Below are 22,886 nucleotides of genomic sequence, written 5' to 3'. Positions count from 1 at the left end.
ATCTCCCAGGCAAGATAGAGTCGATGCCACCGCCAACAAGAAGCCATTCAATCCGTGCCTCGCTCCCTCCCTGTTGTATATTTCTGATTACCTAAAGTTTTAATTTTAAAATCCATTCTTGACATATGTATCCTATAAGATTTCTTTAAAAAAATACTTTTTCACAAATATGTTTTGCTTAGTTAAACTCATGTGGAGCCATAAGTAGGACTATTTTAGCTGGGGATGCCTGCTTCCTGTATGGTGGATTTTTCCGTCCTCTTTTTTTTTTTTTTTTTTGCATTCTGATGGATATTTAACCTTGCTGCTTCAATATTTTTGGCCCTTGGAATACTTGTGTGTACTTCCACTTTCGATTCATTTAGTTTTAAAATAAATTTAGAACCCTTGTACTACAGCTATGCAAAAGTCTCAGGTGAATAATTATTGTTCAACTAAATGTTGTTGGGCAGCCAGTACAATGTGGAGTTTGTGCCACATCTTGAAGTATGCAAAGATAAGTATTAAGTTATTAAGTATGAAATGTCTGGGTTGGCGGAGCAAGATGGCAGACGGATAACACCGCTAGACAGAGGTCTCTGCAGAAAAGACAGATTCTAGCAGAAATTAGAGGAAAGAAGCAAGAAGACGAGCATACAGCGGACAAGGACCGAAAGGAGGGGCACCTGAGACCCCGGGAGACTCCACGGGAGGAGGCTGTGGAGGAGAACTGGAGGCTGAGACCACCGGACCAGCCCGGAGACCAGCGGGAAGGGTAGGTGGATTTGCTGTTTCCCCTCCCCTGCATTCGGGACTGCTGGTGGGCTCCCCAGCGGGTGGAGAGACCTGCGGACACCAGCCCAGAGACCGCCGCCGCCTGCCAACGGTGAGCCTGTAGCAGACGAGGCACCAGGTTCCCAACTTCCTCCGGGCACCTCTATGTGCACAGACCCGAACCGCGCGGCAGGCGCCATATTGCCTCCTCCTCCCCTCCGCCAACCCTACCCACGGCTCCCCAGAGAGACAATACAGCCACCAGCCGGAGGCACCTCCAGGAAACAGAACCTTCCTGTTTGGGACCCTACACCTGACTCAGGGGAACTTAGACTGTGAGCTCCCTACCCGCCCGCCCTCCCAGGTGCTGCTGGCACTCTGTTCCCAGGAGAACGGTGCTGACTGAGAGGCTGAGAGACATAGACTCAGCTTGGGCTCCCTGTGGGTGAATTGGGACCGGAAATCCTGTACCTGGTGGGGATACAGTTTGAACTCTGGGACCCAGAGGTCAGACCTGCAGACCAGATCCCCTTCACCGAGGGCTAGCATTGCCCGGGGCACAGAAGGGTTATACGGGAACAGCCTACTGAGGTGTGTGTGCCTCCAGGGACGGATCGGTGTCCTAGAGGGCAACCCTCCTCCCAGGAGGAGGCCGTACGCCCAACCCTGGTGGTGTTCCTGTGCAGGGAACCTCCCCGCCGGCATCACAGTCCAGGGAGGCCTAGTGGCTTGTGGTCTGGCCTGCTGGCAGAGGCCCAGGAGTAGCTGCGGAGTTGGGGAGGGTGGAAAGAAGCGAGGCCCATTCCAGACTGCGGGTCTCAGACAGCCCTACCCCCCCACACAGACTTTCTGGCTGAGCGGGACCATTCCAGCCCCGCCTTGACAGCTTTCCCTGGAAGCAGAGAACAGAACTTTGACCCCTGCTAACGGCCTGAGGGCAGGCTTACCCAACCCAGCTCCGCCCAGAACAAGAGCTGTTAACAGGGCACAAAATCAACAGTATAGCCTGTTCCTCCAAGCAAACACCACCTACTGACAGGGACGGCATCTTGCACAGCCTTTCCACGGCACCCACTGACTCAATATGCAGGGAGTGGTACAATTCACCCACAGACACGACCTAATGCCTCAGAAACTAAACAAGGTGTGTGAATACCCAAACAATAACCTAAGGAAAGAAACAACAACTGATCGACATGGGAAGAAATCAGCGAAAGAACTCAGGAAATATGAAGAACCAAACGGAAAACACACCCCCAAAGAGGAGTACCAGCCCCCTAGAAACGGACACCAACCAAAATCAGGCAACCAATATGACAGAAGAGGAATTTCGTATGTGGATCATAAGAATACTCACCCAGCTGCAAAAACAACTCAGTAACCAACACAAAGAAACCACAAAAAGTCTCCAGGATATGGGAAAAGAAATAGACACAATGAAGAAAAGTGTAACCGAACTCCGGGAAATGAAGAATCAATTCAAGGAACTACAAAATACAGTGGAAAGTCTCAAGAGCAGGGTAGAAGAAACAGAAGAAAGAATCTCAGAGCTTGAAGATAACACCCTCCAATTAAATAAATCAGTCACAGAAATAGAGCAGAGAAACAAGAGAAAAGAGCAAAGCCTACAAGAGCTGTGGGATTATGTGAAAAAACCTAATGTGAGGGTCATAGGGTTACAGGAAGGGGAAGAAGACAACATTCAAGGGTTGGAAGAGCTGTTTGAAGATATAATAGAGGAAAATTTCCCAGGCCTTGCTCAAAATCTCGATATACAAGTTCAAGAAGCTCAGAGGACCCCTGGGAGATTCAATGGAAACAGGAAGACGTCACGACATGCAGTCATCAGACTGAGCAAAGTATCAACTAAAGAGGCCCTTCTAAGAGCTGAAAGACAAAAGAAGCAAGTAACATACAAGGGAAAGCCAATTCGAATAACATCAGACTTCTCTAATGAGACTTTACAAGCAAGTAGAGACTTGGGCCCCATTCTCACTCTTTTGAAACAAAACAATGCCCAGCCTAGAATATTATTCCCTGCAAAACTAAGCTTCGTATATGAAGGAGAAATAAAAACATTCTCAGACAAGCAAAGGCTCAGAGAATTCACCAAGACAAGACCAGCCCTACAAGAAGTACTTAAAACAGCGTTACGCACAGAACATCATAATAATAACCCACGAATATAAAAACAACCAAAACCCAAAGATATTAAAGGCGAGATATTACAATGGTTGAAGACAGAAATCATAGCAACAACATCCAACCCAACAGAATGATCAGTAATCTATCTTACCTATCAGTTCTCTCAATAAATGTGAATGGCTTAAACTCTCCACTCAAGAGACATAGGCAGGATGAATGGATAAGAAAATACAGGCCAAGTCTATGCTGTCTTCAGGAAACACATCTAACCTGCAAGGATGCATATAGACTAAAAATAAAAGGGTGGAGATCAATATTCCAAGCAAATAAAAGCCAAAAGAAGGCTGGTGTGGCAGTTCTAATTTCAGACGATTTAGTTTTTAAACCAACAAAAGTAGTAAAAGACAAAGAGGATCATTATATAATGGTGAAGGGCACAGTCCAACAAGAAGAGATAACAATTTTAAATATATATGCACCCAACTTAGGTGCACCCAGATTCATAAAGCAAACCTTACTGGAGCTAAGCAAATGGATTAATAGCAACTCCATAATCACCGGAGATTTCAACACCCCACTGACGGCATGAGACAGATCCTCCAAACAGAAAATTAATAAAGAAATAATGGACTTAAACAAAACTCTAGAACAATTGGGTCTGACAGACATCTACAGAACATTCTACCCAAAATCCACTGAATATACATTCTTCTCATCAGCTCACGGGACATTCTCTAAGATTGACCATATCCTAGGACACAAAGAAAATCTCAAGAAATTTAAAAAAATAGAAATCATACCATGTACCTTCTCAGACCACAGTGGAATAAAAGTAGAAATCAACCCTAACAGAAACTCACATTTCTACACAAAAACGTGGAAATTAAACAACCTCCTAATAAATGATTACTTCGTAAATGAAGAAATCAAGACGGAAATAAAAAAGTTCTATGAAGAAAAAGACAATGGAGAGACAAGTTATCAACTCCTCTGGGACACAGCTAAAGCAGTTCTGAGAGGAAAGTTTATCTCCATAAATGCCTATAACCAAAAGACAAGAAGATCACAAATAGACAGTCTAATGAAACGCCTCCAAGAGTTGAAACAAAAGAACAGACCAACCCCAAACCCAGCAGAAGAAGTGAAATCAACAAGATCAAATCAGAACTAAACAAAATTGAAAACAGGGAAGCTATTCAGGAGATTAATAAAACAAAAAGTTTGTTCTTTGAAAAAATAAACAAAATTGACACACCATTGGCTAAGCTAACGAAAAGCAGAAAAGAGAAATCTCTAATAAGCTCCATCAGGAATAAAAAAGGAGATATCACAACTGATCTCAAAGAGATACAAGATACAATTTATGAATACTACAAAAATCTTTATGCACACAAACTGGAAAATGTGGAGGAAATGGACAATGTTCTAGAAACACACAGCCTCCCCAAGCTCAACCAGGAAGAAATAGATTCCCTGAACAGACCAATCTCAACAGCTGAAATAGAAACAGCAATTAAATATCTCCCTAAAAAGAAAAGTCCCGGTCCAGATGGCTTCACACCTGAATTTTACCATACTTACAAAGAAGAACTAGTACCTATCTTGCAGAAACTATTCCACAACATCGAGAAGAACGGAATCCTTCCCGACATCTTTTATGAAGCGAATATTATTCTGATACCAAAACCAGGAAAGGATGCAACAAAAAAAGAAAACTACAGACCAATATCCCTAATGAATATAGATGCAAAAATTTTCAACAAAATCTTAGCTAACCGAATCCAGACACTTATCAAAAAAATAACCCACCACGACCAAGTGGGTTTCATCCCAGGGATGCAGGGATGGTTCAACATACGTAAACTATAAATGTAATTCACCACATAAACAGAAGCAAAAACAAAGTCCACATGATTCTTTCAATAGATGCAGAGAAAGCTTTTGACAAAATTCAACACCCTTTCATGATACGAACACTTAAGAAAATAGGCATAGAAGGGACATACCTAAAAATGATACAAGCCATATATGACAGACCCATAGCCAATATCATACTGAATGGGGAAAAATTGAAATCATTCCCACTTAGAACTGGAACCAGACAAGGCTGCCCACTATCTCCACTTCTGTTCAACATAGTACTTGAAGTCTTGGCTACAGCAATCAGACAGGAAAACGGAATCAAAGGTAGCCAAATAAGGGCAGAAGCGATCAAACTTTCACTGTTTGCTGATGATATGATATTGTAACTAGAAAACCCCAAGGATTCAACCAAGAAACTCCTGGAACTGATCAATGAATTTAGTAAAGTCTCAGGATACAAAATCAATACACAGAAATCAGAGGCATTCATATACGCCAACAACAATCTAATTGAGAACCAAATCAAAGACTCAATTACCTTCACAATAGCAACAAAGAAATTAAAGTACCTAAGAATATACTTGACCAAGGACGAAAAAGACCTCTACAGGGAGAACTATGAAACATTGAGGAAGGAAATAGTAGAGGATGTAAACAGATGGAAATCCATACCATGCTCGTGGATCAGCAGGCTCAATATCATCAAAATGTCTATATTACCCAAACTGATGTACAGATTCAGTGAAATACCTATTAAAATCCCATCAGCATTCTTCACAGATATAGAAAAAATAATTTTACACTTCGTATGGAACCAAAGAAGACCCCAAATATCAAGTGCAATTCTAGGCAACAAAAACAAAATGGGAGGCATTAATATGCCAGATATCAAACTATACTACAAAGCTGTAGTAATTAAATCAATATGGTATTGGCACAAAAATAGGAATATGGACCAGTGGAACAGATGTGAGAATCCTGATATAAAACCATCCTCATATAGCCATCTAATCTTTGATAAAGCAGACAAAAACATACGCTGGGGAAAAGAATCCCTATTCAATAAATGGTGCTGGGAAAACTGGATAGCCACCTGTAGAAGGCTAAAACAGGACCAACAACTTTCACCTCTCACAAAAATCAACTCACACTGGATAACAGACTTAAACCTAATGTATGAAACTATTAGAACTCTAGAGGAAAAAGTTGGAAACACTCTCCTAGACATTGGCCTGGGCAAAGAGTTTATGAAGAAGTCCCCAAAGGCAATCAAAGCAGCAACAAAAATAAATAAATGGGTCATGATCAAACTACAAAGCTTCTGCACAGCCAAAGAAATAGTCATGAAAGTAAACAGACAACCTACAGAATGGGAGAAAATTTTTGCATCCTATGCATCCGATAAGGGACTGATAACTAGAATATACTTAGAACTCACGAAAATTAGGAAGAAAAAATCAAATAACCCCATTAAAATGTGGGCAAAGGACTTGAACAGAAATTTTTCTAAAGAATACAAGAATGGCCAACAAACATATGAAGAAATGCTCAACATCTCTAATCATCAGGGAAATGCAAATCAAAACCACAATGAGATATCACTTAACCCCAGTGAGAATAACCTTTATCAAAAAATCTCCAAACAATAAATGCTGGCGTGGTTGCGGAGAGAGAGGAACACTTCTACACTGCTGGTGGGACTGCAAACTAGTTCAACCTCTGTGGAAAGCAATATGGAGATACCTTAAAGCGATACAAGTGAATCTACCATTTGATCCAGCAATCCCATTGCTGGGCATCTACCCAAATGATCCAATGACACTCTACAAAAAAGACACCTGCATTTGAATGTTTATAGCAGCACAATTCATAATTGCAAGGTTGTGGATACAGCCCAAGTGCCCATCAATCCAAGAATGGATTAATAAAATGTGGTATATGTATACCATGGAGTACTATTCAGCTCTAAGAAACAATGGTGATATAGCACATCTTATATTTTCCTGGTTAGAGCTGGAACCCATACTACTAAGTGAAGTATCCCAAGAATGGAAAAACAAGCACCAGATATATTCTCCAGCAAACTGGTATTAACTGAGTAGCACCTAAGTGGACACATAGGTGCTACAGTAATAGGGTATTGGGCAGGTGGGAGGGGGGCGGGTATATACATACATAATGAGTGAGATGTGCACCATCTAGGGGATGGTCATGATGGAGACTCAGACTTTTGGGGGGCGGGGGGCGAAATGGGCATTTATTTAAACCTTAAAATCTGTACCCCCATAATATGCCGAAATAAAAATAATGTCTGATTTACTTAAGTACTAAGTTTGATAGTTAATATTTCTGACATTTCACTTTGACACTGTTTATTGTGAAAGTACATGATCAGTCTTTGAAACACATTTTGATTCGTAATTATCTTTCAATAATTTTTAGAGTAATTTTTGTGAAACCATGGATAAGTCAAAAATTTTTACTATTTTGGAATATGAGTTCCATCATGGAACTAATGCAGTGCAGGCAGCTTGAAATATCAAGAAAGTGGGAAGAATGTGGCTCATTAATCTGAAGTACATTTATAGTTTGAGAAGTTCTATTCTGGGTATTTTAATCTTGAAAATGAGCCATGTGAATGACCTGAGACCATGGTGTATAATGATGAGCTGAAAGTTATAGTGGAAGCAAATCCATCTCTACCTACATGTGAATTAGCAGCAAAGTTTGACATTACTATTCCAACAATATTGGACCATTTGAAACAACTCAGCAAGGTGAAGAAGCTGAATAGATGGGTCCCCTACGAATTAAACAAGCAAGAGCACAGGAATTGTCTTGAAGCTTACCTTCCTTTGCTGTCGCAACATAAAGGCAAAACATTTCTACACTGTATTATTATGTGTGATGAAAAATGGATCCTTTTTGACAATCACAAGCATTTTATACAATGTCTCTATACAGATTAAGTACTGAAATATAGTCCAAAACTGAATATTCATCATGAAAAGCTAATGGTGTCTGTTTGGTGGTCCAGTGCTCATATTAACTACCGTTTCATGAAACCTGGTCAATCGATTAGAGCAGATGTCTGCTGCAACCAATTGGATGAAATTGTAAAGATGTTTGCTATTAAGTAGCCTAGATTGGTCAATAGAGGCAGGCCAATCTTGCAAGACAATGCTCGACCATATGTCATATAAACAACGCTGCTCAAGGTACAGCAGTTAGACTTGTAAACTCTTAGTCAGCCACCGTATTCACCAGACCTTGGTCCAACTGACTACCACTTCTTCCAGGTTTTGAAACACCTCTTGCAAGGAGAATATTCAATTTTCAACAAGCTGTGGAAATTGCCTTTCGTGATTTCATCACCACTCACTCTCCAGGCTTCTTTACTACTGGCATACACAAGCTACTGTTAAGATGGCAAAACCATGTCCATCGTTTCAGTGCATACTTTGATTAATTGCACTGCTTCTTGTTTGAGATATAATAAAGTACATGTCTGATTCAGAATCAGACATTTCACATTTAATGACCTAAATAGTGCATGCTCCACAACTTAGGATGGTTTGACTGACAGTTTTCAACTTCATAGTGACGTGAAAGTGATATGGGTTCAGAATGCTCCTTGACTTACAATGGGCTTATGTCTGGATAAACCCATTGTAAGTTGAATGTGTATTTTCAATTTAGATATTTTGAAGTTACAATGGGGTTATGGGGATGTAACCCCATTGTAAGTCTAGGAGCATCTTATAAATAAGTTCCATAAGTTCAATTTTTATAGATTTTTTGTGGCTTTCGGTATTCTCAGTTGATCCTTATAACTGAGATCTAAAATAGATATAGCAGGTATTATTACCACTTACAGATGAGAGACTACAGAGCTGACCCAAGTGGGAACTAGTTTCCACCCTATTTTGGTTTTCAGTCATCAATGCAAACTCTCAGAAACCTAAATATTCTGCTGTTATCTTCCAATGTGTACAACATTTTGTTGTATTTAGTTCACCTTAGTGGCATTTTAACATTTACATTGTTGTTATTGTTAGCCTTCTTTCAAAGTATGCTAATATTTGGCTTGGTTTTTAGTGACCCTGGGTTATTCACTGCATGACAAGTGTACATCAAGCTGCTCTTCCAGGTCTCTGCATATATGTTTTAATGAATCTGTAGCTAAATGCTTCATGGAATTTCAGGGAGATCTTTCATCAAACTGGCCTGTCTACTAGCAAATACAGCAAATGTTTGAGCAGATGGATGTTGTATTATTACATAAAAATGAATAAATTTCGGATTTAAAAATTCTCTCCTTTTCTTTAGACTTATTTTCTGAAGGTTAGTTCCATAGTCCTCTGAAACTGTTGTAATTGAGTATACTATATTGCTAATAGGTTGTCAGCAGTTCTTTCTCAATTGTCATGTGGTTTCTTCCTCCTAAACAAATCATATTTCAAATGCATGGAGCAGTAATATATTTGACAGTTCATTTTGTACGTTATCAGTATATTTTTCCAGTGTAAAGCATTGTCCCCCTGGATTAAAAAGATGATCACAGATTATAGAGATCAGAGCATACTATTCTGGTTATGATTGAGCTATCATAGGTTTTCTGTTTATAACCAATTATGAGGTTATAAAAAATTAATAAAACCTAACTCATAGTTATCCTTGCCTCAGATTCAGACTTGTCTTTAAATGTGGAAAGAATAATGGTTCCTATCTGGAAGTTATTCAATGTTCATTTCATAGTAGTAACTTTCTTTTTACAGATCAACTTACTATTACATACTATCTATGAGTTTACTAAAGCTACCCTAACAAAGTACCACAGATCGGGTGGCTTGAATGACAGAAATTTGTTTTCCCACAATTTTATAATCTATAAATTTGAGATCAAGGTGTTGGCAGAGTTTGTTTTTCTGTGGCTTCTCTCCTTAGCTTATACATGGCTCTCTTCTCTTCACATGAGATTTCCTCTGTGTGTGTATGTGTTCTTCTAATTTCTTCTTCTTTTGAGGATGCCAGTTATATTGGATTGGGGCCCACCTATATGACCTTAATTCTTTAAAGGCCCTATCCCCGAATATGGTGTTATTCTGAGGTACTGGGTGTTAAGACTTCAACATATTAATTTTGGGGGTACACAATGTTAGCCCATAGCATACTTGCATCTTTTTGTTTCTTTAAAGGCTATGATGGTTCTGACAGATTCTCTATCCTGAAGTTCACATTTTATTTCTGTATCCCCAGTGTATAGCAGAGTGTCTCATGCAGAATATGTACTTAATGAATGTTGTTGATTTGTTGAGTGAGTAAATAATTTAACCACTTCAGTCCAAGCATCGACTATAGTCAATAGCCACAGATGAACATACACAGCCATGCATCGAGTATAGCTGACAGCGGTGATATGAAGGCGCACAGCCGAGTGTTGACTTTAGTCTATAATTTTGAATTGACTTTTCTAATTTTTCATTTATCAAAATAAGATTGTGAACATTTAAAAATGACGTAATAAAAACATATATATATATATATATATATATATATATATATATATATATATATATATATATAACCTATTCTGATTTACATTACAAGTAAAGCTGCCTGTAAAGTAAAACAAGCTTTCAGTGCTTTAAAGCTTTCCTCATCACACAAGAGCAAAACGGATTCATCGTCAATGCACAGCACAAACAATCATGCGGACTATGAGTGCCGGCTGTGGGCACGGTTTCCCGGCTGGTGAACGCCGTACCGAAGTGGTTAAAAAGAACATATATATGAGAAAATGAGGTGATATAGCACAAATTTATTAGATGAGGATAGGGACATTTTTTTCAAAGATGATTAACTCCTCAGAAAAAATAAATGGATTGCTGATAAGTACATTATCACCTTATTTCAAGCTAGATTACTGATACTCTTAAAATTCATTAATAGAATGGTGCAGAACCTGAAGAGAGGTGGAAAATATTTAACATTTCTAATCATTAGGGAAATGCAAATCAAAACCACAATGAGATGCAACTTAACTCCAATGAGAATTACTTTTATCAAAAAGTTCCCAAACAACAAATGTTCACGGTGATGTGGAGAGTTAGGAACACTCATACACTGCTGGTGGGACTTCAAACTGGTACAACCTCTATGGAAAGTAATATGGAGATACCTCAAAGAGCTAAAAGCAGAAATACTATTTGATCCAGCAATCCCACTACTGGGTATCTACCCAACAGAAAAAAAAAGACATTCTATAAAAAAGACATCTATACTCGAATGCTTATAGCAGCACAATTCATAATTACAAATATGTGAAAACAACTCAAGTGACCATCAATACATGAGTGGATGAATAAAATGTGGTCTGTGTGTGTGTATATATATATATATATATATATATATATACACATATACACACACACACACACAACGGAGTACTACTCAGCTGTAAAAAATGATGAACTATGTATTGTATTATCCTGGATGGAGCTGGAGTCCATTCTTCTAAGTGAACTATTACAAGAATGGAAAACCAAATACCAAATGTGCTCACCATTAAATTGGTACTAATTGATCAACACTAATATGCACATATGGGAAGTAACATTCATTGGGTGTTGGGCAGGTGGGAGCAGGGAGGAGGGGATGAGTAAATCCATATCTAACAGATGGGGTGCTCAGTGTCCGGGGGATAGGCATGCTTGTTAGGCGGTGCAAAGGCAATTTATGTAACCAAAGAATTTGTACCCCCATAATACTCTGAAATAAAAAAGTTATATAGTAAAACTGTAAGCATATTTTTTTGTTTTATTAAAAGTTATTTGAAAATAATTTTGAGATTTCTTTTGAGTTAATTTTACTTTTTATAATCTTTTTATTGTATATATTTAAGGTGTACAGCATGATATTTTGATTATATAGTGAAATGATTACTATAGTCAAGAAAATTAGCATATCCATCATCTCACAAAATTACCCTTTTTCTGTGATAAGATCTTTGTTTTTCAAATTTTTTTTTTCCTGTTTTTATACAATTGAGAGAATTTCTTTGGCTTTCTGCTCCTGTAAGATCAAATAAGTATTTTGCTAAGCATTAGGAATACAGAGATGAATGTGGTAATACCTGCATTCAAGAAACTCACAGTCCATTGGGAAAGAGTTTTTAGGACACAGTGTAACAATATTATATGGTGGCTGTCTAGTGGGAAAAGTGGTCTTTCTCATCTAGTAGCATTTTCATGTTGGGAGCTTTTTATGGTTCTGCTGCTGGAAATTGAAAGACACATTGCATTTTAAAAGAATGGCAATGTATGGAATTTAATAAAAGGAAAAAGGGACATTGGACAAAGATTTTTATTTAGAAGACTTGCTTAGTTTTAGTGAAACTAGAGTACAGTTGTTTCCTATCTCAGAACACTTTTTTTAAAAACTGATGTCATTATGATCCATGCTTATCACAATGATCTTAAACATGTCTGGGACCTGAAGTGCTTTCTTAACCAGGAAAATTGGGTATTGTGTTAAATATAGAATCACAGACATTGAGGGGACCTTAGAATCCCATATAACAACCCTTTTGTCATGTGAGAAAACGAAGTAGAGAGTAGTTTGTGATTTGGCCAAGGCTGCTTAGCTTATGCATGGCAGAGCTAGGAACAAAACTTAAAGTCTGTTGGCTTTAAGATTCTATTTATTCTTCCTCTAGTATTCTTTCCACTGTATAAAACTTCCAAAAATTATGTTTTTGTTATATTTTGTGCTTTGAAAACCAATAATACATTCATAATGTATGGTGAAAACTCAGTTAATCATAAACTATAATATTAAGGAGAGTATACAATCTTTTGTTGCTTTGGGTATACATATATTACAAAGGTACATATAGATAAACCATACTTTAACATGATCCCCAAATATCAACTACAATGCATATATATTAATATTTATATTTAAAATGGTTCTTGGCTTTTTTAAAAAGGCCCCTTTCAAACGGGAAAATTCATTACATTCATTCTCATAGCAGATTTATTTATTTTAATTTAAGTTTTATGTTTAAAAACATATGACTATTTAAAAGGATCTGGTGAAATACTGTTTTGATGTATAAGAAACATCCACTGATATACTTTCAGAGCTGATTATTCTTTATTTCTGATTGATTTTATTAACTAAAATTCCTCTGCCTAGATACTCTCTCTCCAGAGTGTATGTCTGACTACTTGTGTGACGTGGGCATTATTTTAGCCACCATGAAGCCTTGCATATTTCGGACTATACTCTTGTCCACTTTGGCGAGAGTCACCATTGATTAATCAATTAATTGAAAGGTGAATTGATTGAGAACATTCTTGCCATCCAGACCAAAATTAATATGGTATAATGGAGAGCTACCAAGACTTCCAGACATTGTGATTAACTAGTCATGTGAACTTAAACTGTATGGGTATTAGTTTTCTTTTTTATACAGTCAGAGGATTGGATAAGATATCCCTTCCAGCTCTATTTTTTTGTGATATGCAATACATCTGAGGTTTTTTTCATCCTTGCTATTGTGATTTGTTTGGGACTAGAATTACAACTCACTTGAGTCATCACAATTGAGTAGAGTACTGCATCAAGAGGCAGAAATACTCGCTGGGTGGCTTCCTTTCAGCCTGATACAAGTATTAGGGAATTTGGCTTATAATTTATATACAAAACTTCAGTAAAATTGGGGCCACGGCCTGGAAACATTTGCTTGGGTTCTGCAGATTTTGTCTGTCTATACTAGTTTCTTTTTCATGGTTGTGGCTTGTTGAACATTTAAATATTTAAAAGGGTATAATGAAATACTATTTAAAAGAGCTCTTGTGGCTCACATTTTTTCTCATGCCTGACTACTTACAAGGTTTTATCTTGACTGTTTCTGACTCTTCCTCATAAGTCACACTCCAGTGAGGGTCTTGAGAATCTTGGTTGTAAATGCTTTTATTATATCGCTACCCAGTTGTGAGGAAAACCTGAAACAAACTTTATGTTACATGCTTTTATTTACATGGCATACAGTAGGGAAGGTGGTTTATCAGTATGTGTTACAAAACGGGGAAATGGGGATATTTGTAGCCCATAAAACTATGCTAGATTGAGGGAGTTGGGTATTACATGATTTCTGGTTCTAAATGGAGCTAATTAATCATAAGATGTTGGAACCTGATTTGAATGTTATTTGGATTTCTTTTTACAGGATGAAGGAGTTGTTAAAGAAATCCCTATTACTCATCATGTTAAGGAAGGATATGAGAAAGCAGATCCTGCACAGTTTGAGTTGCTCAAGGTTCTTGGTCAGGGATCATTTGGAAAGGTAATGAATATTTTTTCCACATTTGTTTCTCTTCTAAACATTTAGAAAAAAGTGTACACATAAACAGTAGAAGTCCAAATGTGCCATTCCTGAACTTCTCAAAGGATGTACACAAAGGTATTTCTTTAATTTTATTCCTTTTATTTCTGTTATATTTTTATTCCCATTTCTTTATACTTCTCTGTAATAATCAAGGTTTTCCATTCTTCTGGGCTTACTCGTTTATCTAGGGGAAAATGTAGCATGTTCTTTATTAGCTGCGTAAATCAAGATAGTTTGATTTTTGTAAAACTGGTTTTCCTTATCTCCCTGTTCTCGTGCTGGTATGAACACAGCTTGCTCTTTCCTGTTGATTTCATCTATATATCTTAGCTTTATAACAGAAGTCAGAATTTATGTCTTAATTCATGTATTAATTCATAAGTTTATCTATTATCTGTTAAAGGAAAATAGAATAAGGGTGGGTAAAGTACAACAAAGTAGGTACTAGATGATATATAGATTGTGTGAAACTCAAGAAGCTTAAATTTCAATGGGAAAAGCAAAATTGTGAAAGGTTAACTCACTCTTACACTCATAATTAGAGTTGTTTATTAAGTTCTTAATTGCATATGGTTCTTGGAAGAGAAGCATGTAGGTCTGCTTCCTGACATTTGTACACCTAACATTAAGACATAAAAATTATTGCAGAAAATAATAGCCTTTAGGAAAACAGCAACAACCACAATTTACAGGGAGAAAGAGAAACTACTAATTTCAGAGTGGCTGAAGTTTAGTTTTAAAGGAGAAAAGTAAGGCAATTGAGCAGCAATTATTTTTGATGTTCTAGAACATTTTAAAAGAAAGACAATTATTAAGCACTCAGTGTGTGTGTGACAGTAATAAAATCAGTATCAGTGAATATAAAATAGACATTAATTGTTTTAAAGTGGCCTGATATCTATGCAGTATAGAATATAACATGAAATATATAACATGAAATATTTCAGGGCACAAAGAGAATAAACTAAGAAGGATTATGTCAAAATGATTTGATTAATTTGCTTTGTTTAATCACAAGTGCTCTTTGAAACTATTAGAAGAAAACATTGGAGAAACACTCCAGAATGTTGGTCTGGGCAATCAAAAGCACAAGAAACAAAAAGCAACAATGGACAAATGGGACTACGTCAAGTTTAAAAAGCTTCTGCACAGCAAAGGAAACAATCAACAAAATGAAGAGATAACCTATAGAATGGGAGAAAATATCTGCAAACTATTCATCCAACAATGTGTTAATAACCAGAATATATAAGAAACCCAAACAACTCAATAGCAAAAAACAAAACAAATGGATTTTTAAAAACCCACAAAAAAATCTGATTTAAAAATGGACAAAAGATCTCTAAATATCTCTGACCGCTATTATTTTCTTTCATACCACATCCTAATTCATCATTGACCCAATACAAAAAATTATTTTAAAGCCCCATAAACCAATTTTTGGAAGAAAGCATCACATTTTTCTTTTTTTCATTCCCTATTATTTTATACTGTAATTTAACCCTGCTATGCAAGGTTTATGATTGGTCATTATTTTGTACTAGCCTCCTGTACTAGTCCCAGCAGACTAGAACAAACCAGAATGAAATCACTTGTGCTAAGTGCCACATAATGAAACTGAACTGTGAAATGGGCCAGTTCCCCTTATAAATAGGAAATTCACAACAACCAATCAGAAGGAGCCCAGTTTATCTGAGCTGGAATGATAATAAAGTTCCCTCTGTTGAAACCCTATAAGGAAATTAACTTTGAAATGACCAATCTACTTTTTGTTCTGTTTCTGCTTTCTTCAGTCATTTTCTGCCTGTAAAGCCAGACTCTTTTGCTCAGCTCATTGGAACATTCATATTATTTCATAGACTGAGGTGCTGTGCAATTCTAGAATTGCAAATAAAGCCAACAGATCTTTAAAAAAAAGGATTATGTCTTGGCAGTGAATTGGTACAGGAGATATATAAGACAAGGAAATAGGACTTTGAACAGTGTGCTGGGGAGAGAAAAGCTAGAAGGAAATGTTAATAGATCAGTGGTGGTGGTGGTGGCAAGTGTTTATACTGACAAGTCAGTTTAGAACTGACTTGTAGAGTAGGCTCTTGCATTCTGCACACCTTTATTTTAAATTTCTGAAAGTACAATATTCTTTTGACTATTTTGCACTATACAGCTGTTTTATGGTGTTAATTTTAAAGGAAAGTTTTATACATGTATATCCCAAATGTATGTATGCTTAAATATTTGACTTCAGTAAAAATCTCACCAGACAGACATTTCAAGCCGTTAAAACTAGTTATTTTGTCATTTGATGTAAGTACTTATTTATCTCCAGCTTTGCTCCAGAAAGGATTTAAGGCTTTCATAGATGAATACTAAATAAAATTAAAAATATATAGTGAAGATGATAGAAACAGAGAAAACTCAGAACAGGAAAGAATAGATGAAGCCAGTTGTACTTTGTTCACATATGCATGACCTAAGGGTCTATTTGTCTTTTAGAAGTGGGGCCAAAAATGAAGACTTAAGTTGCTGGCAGTTTTATAAAGAAACTGGTATATTCAAGTGTATGATTATTGACAGTGTTTTTAAGGTAGAAACAGATCAAACAGACCAGAGAGATTGCTCTCATGGATCTTCATAAAGAAAATACTGTATAACATAATAAAATGTCTTCAGTAACATATTCTCAAATAGGAACATGCTGACAAGTTGTTAATATAGTCCTTAAATTCAGGCAACTCTCAGCTTTGTCTGTGCAGGAATTTTGGTTTAACAAGGTTATTATTGAAGCCTTGTGAAGATTCCTAATATTAAAATATAGTATAGAGATCTTTATGCAACTCACTAACCCAAGAGCTATTACAGAGGTGGCTTTATTTTCTCTTTTTTTTTTCTTTTTATTTATTTTCATTTTCCTTTCCTTTAATTTTCCCTTTTTCTTTTCATTTCTCTTTTCCCTTTTCCATTTTCCTTTTCCCTTTCCCTTTCCATTTCTTTCCTTTCCTTTTCTTTTCTTTTATCTCTTTCTCTCTTTCTTTTTCTTCCTGGGATGTGAACATACTTGCTTGTCAGTATTACATCATTTGCGTAGGCATTGTGTAGGTGTGACTTGTTATATGCTGAACCTATACAGGAATTTTTCCAAGACTGTGAATCAGATAAATGTGGGAGCAATTCCAAGGAACTTTGGGCTGAAGAATCTTATTTAAGTTTTTTCTGCAAATCTTCCATTGTTAAACTGCAATAAATAGGATTTTAGCCCATATAAAAGCCTTATAACATTAAATATCTTTATAATCTATTTAATGGTGGGAGGAACCCTACTAAATATAGCTTAAAATTTAAGGACACATTCATTATTATCATGAAAGGTGCATATAAAATTCTGTACTAAGTATACCATGTATTAATGTTCATTACTTTATGAGTTGAAATGTATACCAAACAATTTACATTAATTATTTTAATCAAATCCATGAAAATATGTTTGAAATTGTCTGAGTAGCCTTTCTTATATATCATATGCCATTGCTTTTCAACCTTTTGACTGATATCAAGTATATTATCATATGCCAAATAATATTTGTACAAAGCACACATTTTAACATTCATGGATAATGAAACAGATGATAGTTTTGTATTTGTGTTAGTAAAGCCTTTAACTATACTATTAAAAATGAATTTTTGAAGATACTGAACCCTTGTTCTTTTAAATAATTGATGAACTATTAAGTGATAGTTTTAAAACTATATCCTTATATCTTAAAATTTCCTATACTTGATCCTTTTTCTTCAATCAGCATTTAAAAATATGTGATTTTCCAGTTCACTACAGTTATTTAGTATTCTTATTGGAAAATATAAAAGTCATGTGATTGAGAAAAAAAAATATATTGCTGCAACTCATTTCTCTTCTGGAGAGTTTCCCATGATTGGATTAGGGTAACTGAAAAGAATCCTTTCACATATATGGTGTTACATGCAGTAGCTTGAAGGCATGTAACTAGTTTTGTAGTTGATTGTAGGAAGAGGGCAGAGAGAAATCATAATTTCTTATGCTATAAAAGTTCACCCATAAACCCGAAAAAAAAATTAAAAAAGAAAAAAAAACAGATCAGGCTATGAAAATAAACATTAACTTCTCTGAACTGTAAATTGTGGTTTCTATTAGATGCCATATTGGGATACTAGTGAGTGTTAGGAGAGCTAGGAAAAAAATGGCATCTTTGTGTAACAATGTCTCCTAAAAGTCTGGACTATCCTTCTTTTTCTTCGTTGATTATCTTACCCCTGTTAGAATGGCTTTTTAAAAAAATGCCTCTTTTTGTTCTTTATACTCCATTCTTTTCAATCTTACTAAGAGCTATTCTCTAGAACAGTGATTCTCAAAAGCATGGTATGCATATGGACAATATTTTTATCAGTGATAAAATCTCAGCTTTCAAGAAAAAAGAATTTTGGAAAATTTTTATTTACTACCTTGATCTTGTCATCTTCTTTTTTTTTTTTTTTTTTTTTTTTTTTTTTTTTTTTTTTTTTTTTTTTGAGACAGAGTCTCACTTTGTTGTCCAGGCTAGAGTGAGTGCCGTGGCGTCAGCCTAGCTCACAGCAACCTCAAACTCCTGGGCTCAAGCGATCCTCCTGCCTCAGCCTCCCGAGTAGCTGGGACTACAAGCATGCGCCACCATGCCCGGCTAATTTTTTTTTTATATATATATCAGTTGGCCAATTAATTTCTTTCTATTTATAGTAGAGACGGGGTCTCGCTCTTGCTCAGGCTGGTTTTGAACTCCTGACCTTGAGCAATCCGCCCGCCTCGGCCTCCCAAGAGCTAGGATTACAGGCGTGAGCCACAGCGCCCGGCCTTGTCATCTTCTTAATAGGGCATACCTCTTTTTATTGCATTTCATTTTATTATGCTTAGCAGATACTGTGTTTTTTACAAATTGAAAGTTTATAGCAACCCTGTATCTAGTAAGTTTGTGGGAGCCATTTTTCCAACAGCATATGCTCATTTTGAGTCTCTGTGTCATATCTTGATAATTCTCATAGTATTTCATATTTTATTATTATGTCTGTTCTGATAATCTCTGATCAGTAATCTTTGATGTTACTATCACCATTGTTTTGGGGTGCCACAAACTGTGTCTGTGTAACATGGCAAACTTAATAAAGGGTATGTGTGTTCTGACTGCTCCACCAACTATCTGATCCCCCACCTCACTCCCTCTCCTCTCCCTCTCCTCTGGCCTTCCTATTTCCTGAGACACAGCAATATTGAAATTAGGCCAACTAATAACCCTACAATGGTCTATAAGTGTTCAAATTAAAGGAAGAGTTTCACATCTCTCACTTTAAATCAAAAGCTTGAAACGATTAAGCTTATTAAGGAAGGAATGCCAAAAACCAAGACAGGCAGAAAAGTCAGCCTCTTGTGCCAGTTAACCAAGTTGTGAGTACAAAGGAATAGTTCTTGAAGGAAATTAAAAGTGCTACTCTAGTGAACACATGAATGATGTGGAAGAAAAACAGCCTTATTGGAGAAAGTTTGAGTGGTCTGAGTAGAAGAACAAACCAGCCATAATATTCCCTTAAGCCAAAGCCGTCTTCAATTCTGTGAAGGCTAAAAGAGGTGGGTAAGTTGCAGGAGAAAAGTTTGATGGTAGCAGAATGAGGTTTAAGGAAAGAAGCCGTCTCCATAGCTTAAAAGTACAAGATGATGCAGCCAGTGCTTGATGTAGAAGCTACAGCAAGTTATCCAGATCTACCTAAGATAATTGATGGAAGTGGCTACACTAAACAGCAGATTTTCAATGCAGATGAAACTGCCTTCTATTGGAAGAAGTTGCCATCTAGGACTTTTATATCTGGACAGAAAAAGTCGATTCCTGGCTTCAAAGCTTTGAAGGACAGGCTGACTCTCTTATCAGGGGCTAGTGATCCTGGTGATTTTAAGTTGAAGTCACTGCTCACTTACCATCCTGAAAATCATAGGGGCCTTAAGAATTTTGTTAAATCTACTGTACCTGTGCTCTATAAATGGAACAAAAAAGCCTGGATGACGTCACATATGTTGATAGCATGGTTTACTGAATATTTTAAGTCCACTGTTGAGATCTACTGCTCAGAAAAAAAGATTCCTTTCAAACCATTACTGCCTGAGTGAAAGTGTGCTTAATCACTCAAGAACTCTGATGTAGATGTCCAATGACATTAATGTTGTTTTCATGCCTGCTATCACAACATCCATTCCGAAGCCCATGGATCAAGGAGTAATTTTGACTTTCAAGTCTTATTATTTAAGAAATATATTTTGTAAGGCTATAGATACCATAAATAGTGATTCCTCTGATGTATCTAGAAAAAGTAAATTGAAAACCTCTGAAAAGGATTCACCATTCTGGATGTCAGTAAGAACATTTGAAATTCATGGGAGGAAATCAAAATATCAACTTTAACAGGCATTTGGAAGAAGTTGACTCCAACCCTCATGGATGACTTTGAGGGATTCAAAACTTCAGTCAAGGAATTAGTTGCAGAAGTGGTAGAAATAACAAGAGAACTAGAATTAGAAATGTAGTCTGAAGATGTGGCTGAATTGCTGGAATCTCATGATAAAACTTGAATGAATGGAAAATTGCTTCATTATGGATGAGCAAAGAAACTAGTTTTCTGAGATGAAATCTACTCCTGGTGAAGATGTTGTGAACATCACTGAAATGACAGCAAAGGATTCAGAATATTATATGAACTTAGTTGATGGCAGGGTTTGAGAGGATTGACTGCAATTTTGAAAGAAGTTCTACTTGTGTAAAATACTATCAAACAGTACTGTATGCTACAGAGAAACCCTTCCTGAAAAGAAGAGTCAATCAATGTGGCAAACTTCACTGTTGTCTTACTTTAAGAAATTGTCAAAGCCACCCCAGCCTTCATCAACCACCATGCTGATCAGTCATCAGCCATCAACACTGAGGCCAGACCTTCCACCAGGATAAAGATTGCAACTTGCTGAAGGCTCAGATTATCATTAGCATTTATTTAGCAATAAAGTATATTTTAATTAAGGTATGATCATTTTTTGAAACATAATGGTATTGCTCACCCAATAGACTATGGTATAGTGGAAACATAACCTTTATGTGTAGTGGGAAACCAGTAAATTTTTGTGACTCACTTTATTGCCATATTCGCTTTTTTTGCAGTGATCTGGAACAAAACTCATAATATATCCACGGTATGCCAGTATTGTAAAGACTTTTTTGATGACATTGCTGTGTTACCATTTGGAAGATCTGCCTGACTAAGTGAATCAATATTTTTCAGTTGACCAACACATGATATTAACAAATCAGATACAGGTACAAAAATCCATTCAAAATGCAAAGTAGACCAATGGATTTTTGTGTATCAGAATATGGACAGTTAATTCATATGGTTTCAGATTTTCCATTGCAACACACATTTAAGAAGCTGCCATTGTTAGGTTCTGTTGTTGCATCAAAGGTCAGTATCCACAGTTAGATGAGAAGGCTATTAAAATACTCCTCCCTTTTCCAAATCATATCTTATAAGGCCTAATTTTCCACCTATACTTCAAGCAAAACAAATGTAACAGATTGAATGAACAAGCAGTGTGAGAATCCAACTGTCTTCTGTTAAGGCAGATGTTAGAAATTTGCAGAAAGGTAAATAAGTGTTTCATTATTTTATTTTATTTTGGAAAATATAATTATCTTTATAAAATATTTATGTTCACATGTAGTAGGTTTTAAAAATTAATGCTTATTTATTTATTTATTTTTAGCATATTGTGGGGGTATATATGTTTAGGTTACGTATATTGCCTTTGCCCTGGCTGAGTCAGAGCTTCAAACATGTCTGTCCCCCAGATGGTGTGCACTGCACCCATTAGGTGTGAATCTACCCATCCCCACTCCCACCTGTTGGACACTCAATAAATATTACTACTATATGTGCACATAAGTGTTGATCAATTAATACCAATTTGCTGGTGAGTACATGTGGTGCTTGTTTTTCCATTCTTGTGATACTTCACTCAGTAGAATGGGCTCCAGCTCTATCCAGGGTAATACAAGAAGTGCTAGATCACCATTGTTTGTTGTGACTGTGTAGAACTCCATGGTATACATATAGCACATTTTATTAATCCACACATGTATTGATGGACACTTGGATTGTTTACACATTTGTGCAATTGTGAATTGTGCTTCTATAAACATTCACATGCAGATATCTTTTTTATAGAATGTCTTTTATTTCTTTGGGTAGATGCCCAGTAGTGGGATTCCTGGATCAAATGGTAATTAGTTCTACTTGTAGCTCTTTGAGGTATCTCCATATTACTTTCCATAGAGGTTGTGCTAGTTTGCAGTCCCACCAGCAGTATATGAGTGTTTCTGTCTCTCAGCATGCATGCCAACATTTATTGTTTTGGGACTTTTTGATAAAAAAAACATACTTACTGGAGTTAAGTGATACCTCATTATGGTTTTTCTTTGTATTTCCCTGATGGTTAGAGATGTTCAGAATTTTTTTATATGTTTGTTGGCCGTTAGTCTGTCATCTTTTGAAAAGTTTCTGTTCATGTCCTTTGCCCCAAATTTAATAGGGTTGTTTAAAAATGTTTGCATATTTAATTTTTCTGTCCTAATTTCTAATATGGTAAATATCAAGAGATCCAACCCAAGTATACAAAAACTCTTGGGGGTCTTTC

At 36.5% G+C, this 22,886-nt stretch overlaps 1 protein-coding gene across 2 annotated transcripts in view; it reads left to right on the top strand.

Annotated features, from left to right (window-relative positions):
* Positions 1-22,886, top strand: part of RPS6KA6 (ribosomal protein S6 kinase A6) — a 135,063-nt gene that overhangs the window by 39,944 nt on the left and 72,233 nt on the right. For both annotated transcript variants that reach the window (XM_012738662.2, XM_020284931.2), the window contains exon 3: positions 13,997-14,113. In XM_012738662.2, the coding sequence (XP_012594116.1) occupies positions 13,997-14,113 (117 nt within the window). The remainder of the gene's footprint in view (positions 1-13,996; positions 14,114-22,886) is intronic.

Source organism: Microcebus murinus, chromosome X, assembly GCF_040939455.1.
Source record: "Microcebus murinus isolate Inina chromosome X, M.murinus_Inina_mat1.0, whole genome shotgun sequence".
Taxonomy (NCBI): Eukaryota; Metazoa; Chordata; class Mammalia; order Primates; family Cheirogaleidae; genus Microcebus; species Microcebus murinus.
This window is presented reverse-complemented; position numbering and strand designations above follow the sequence as displayed.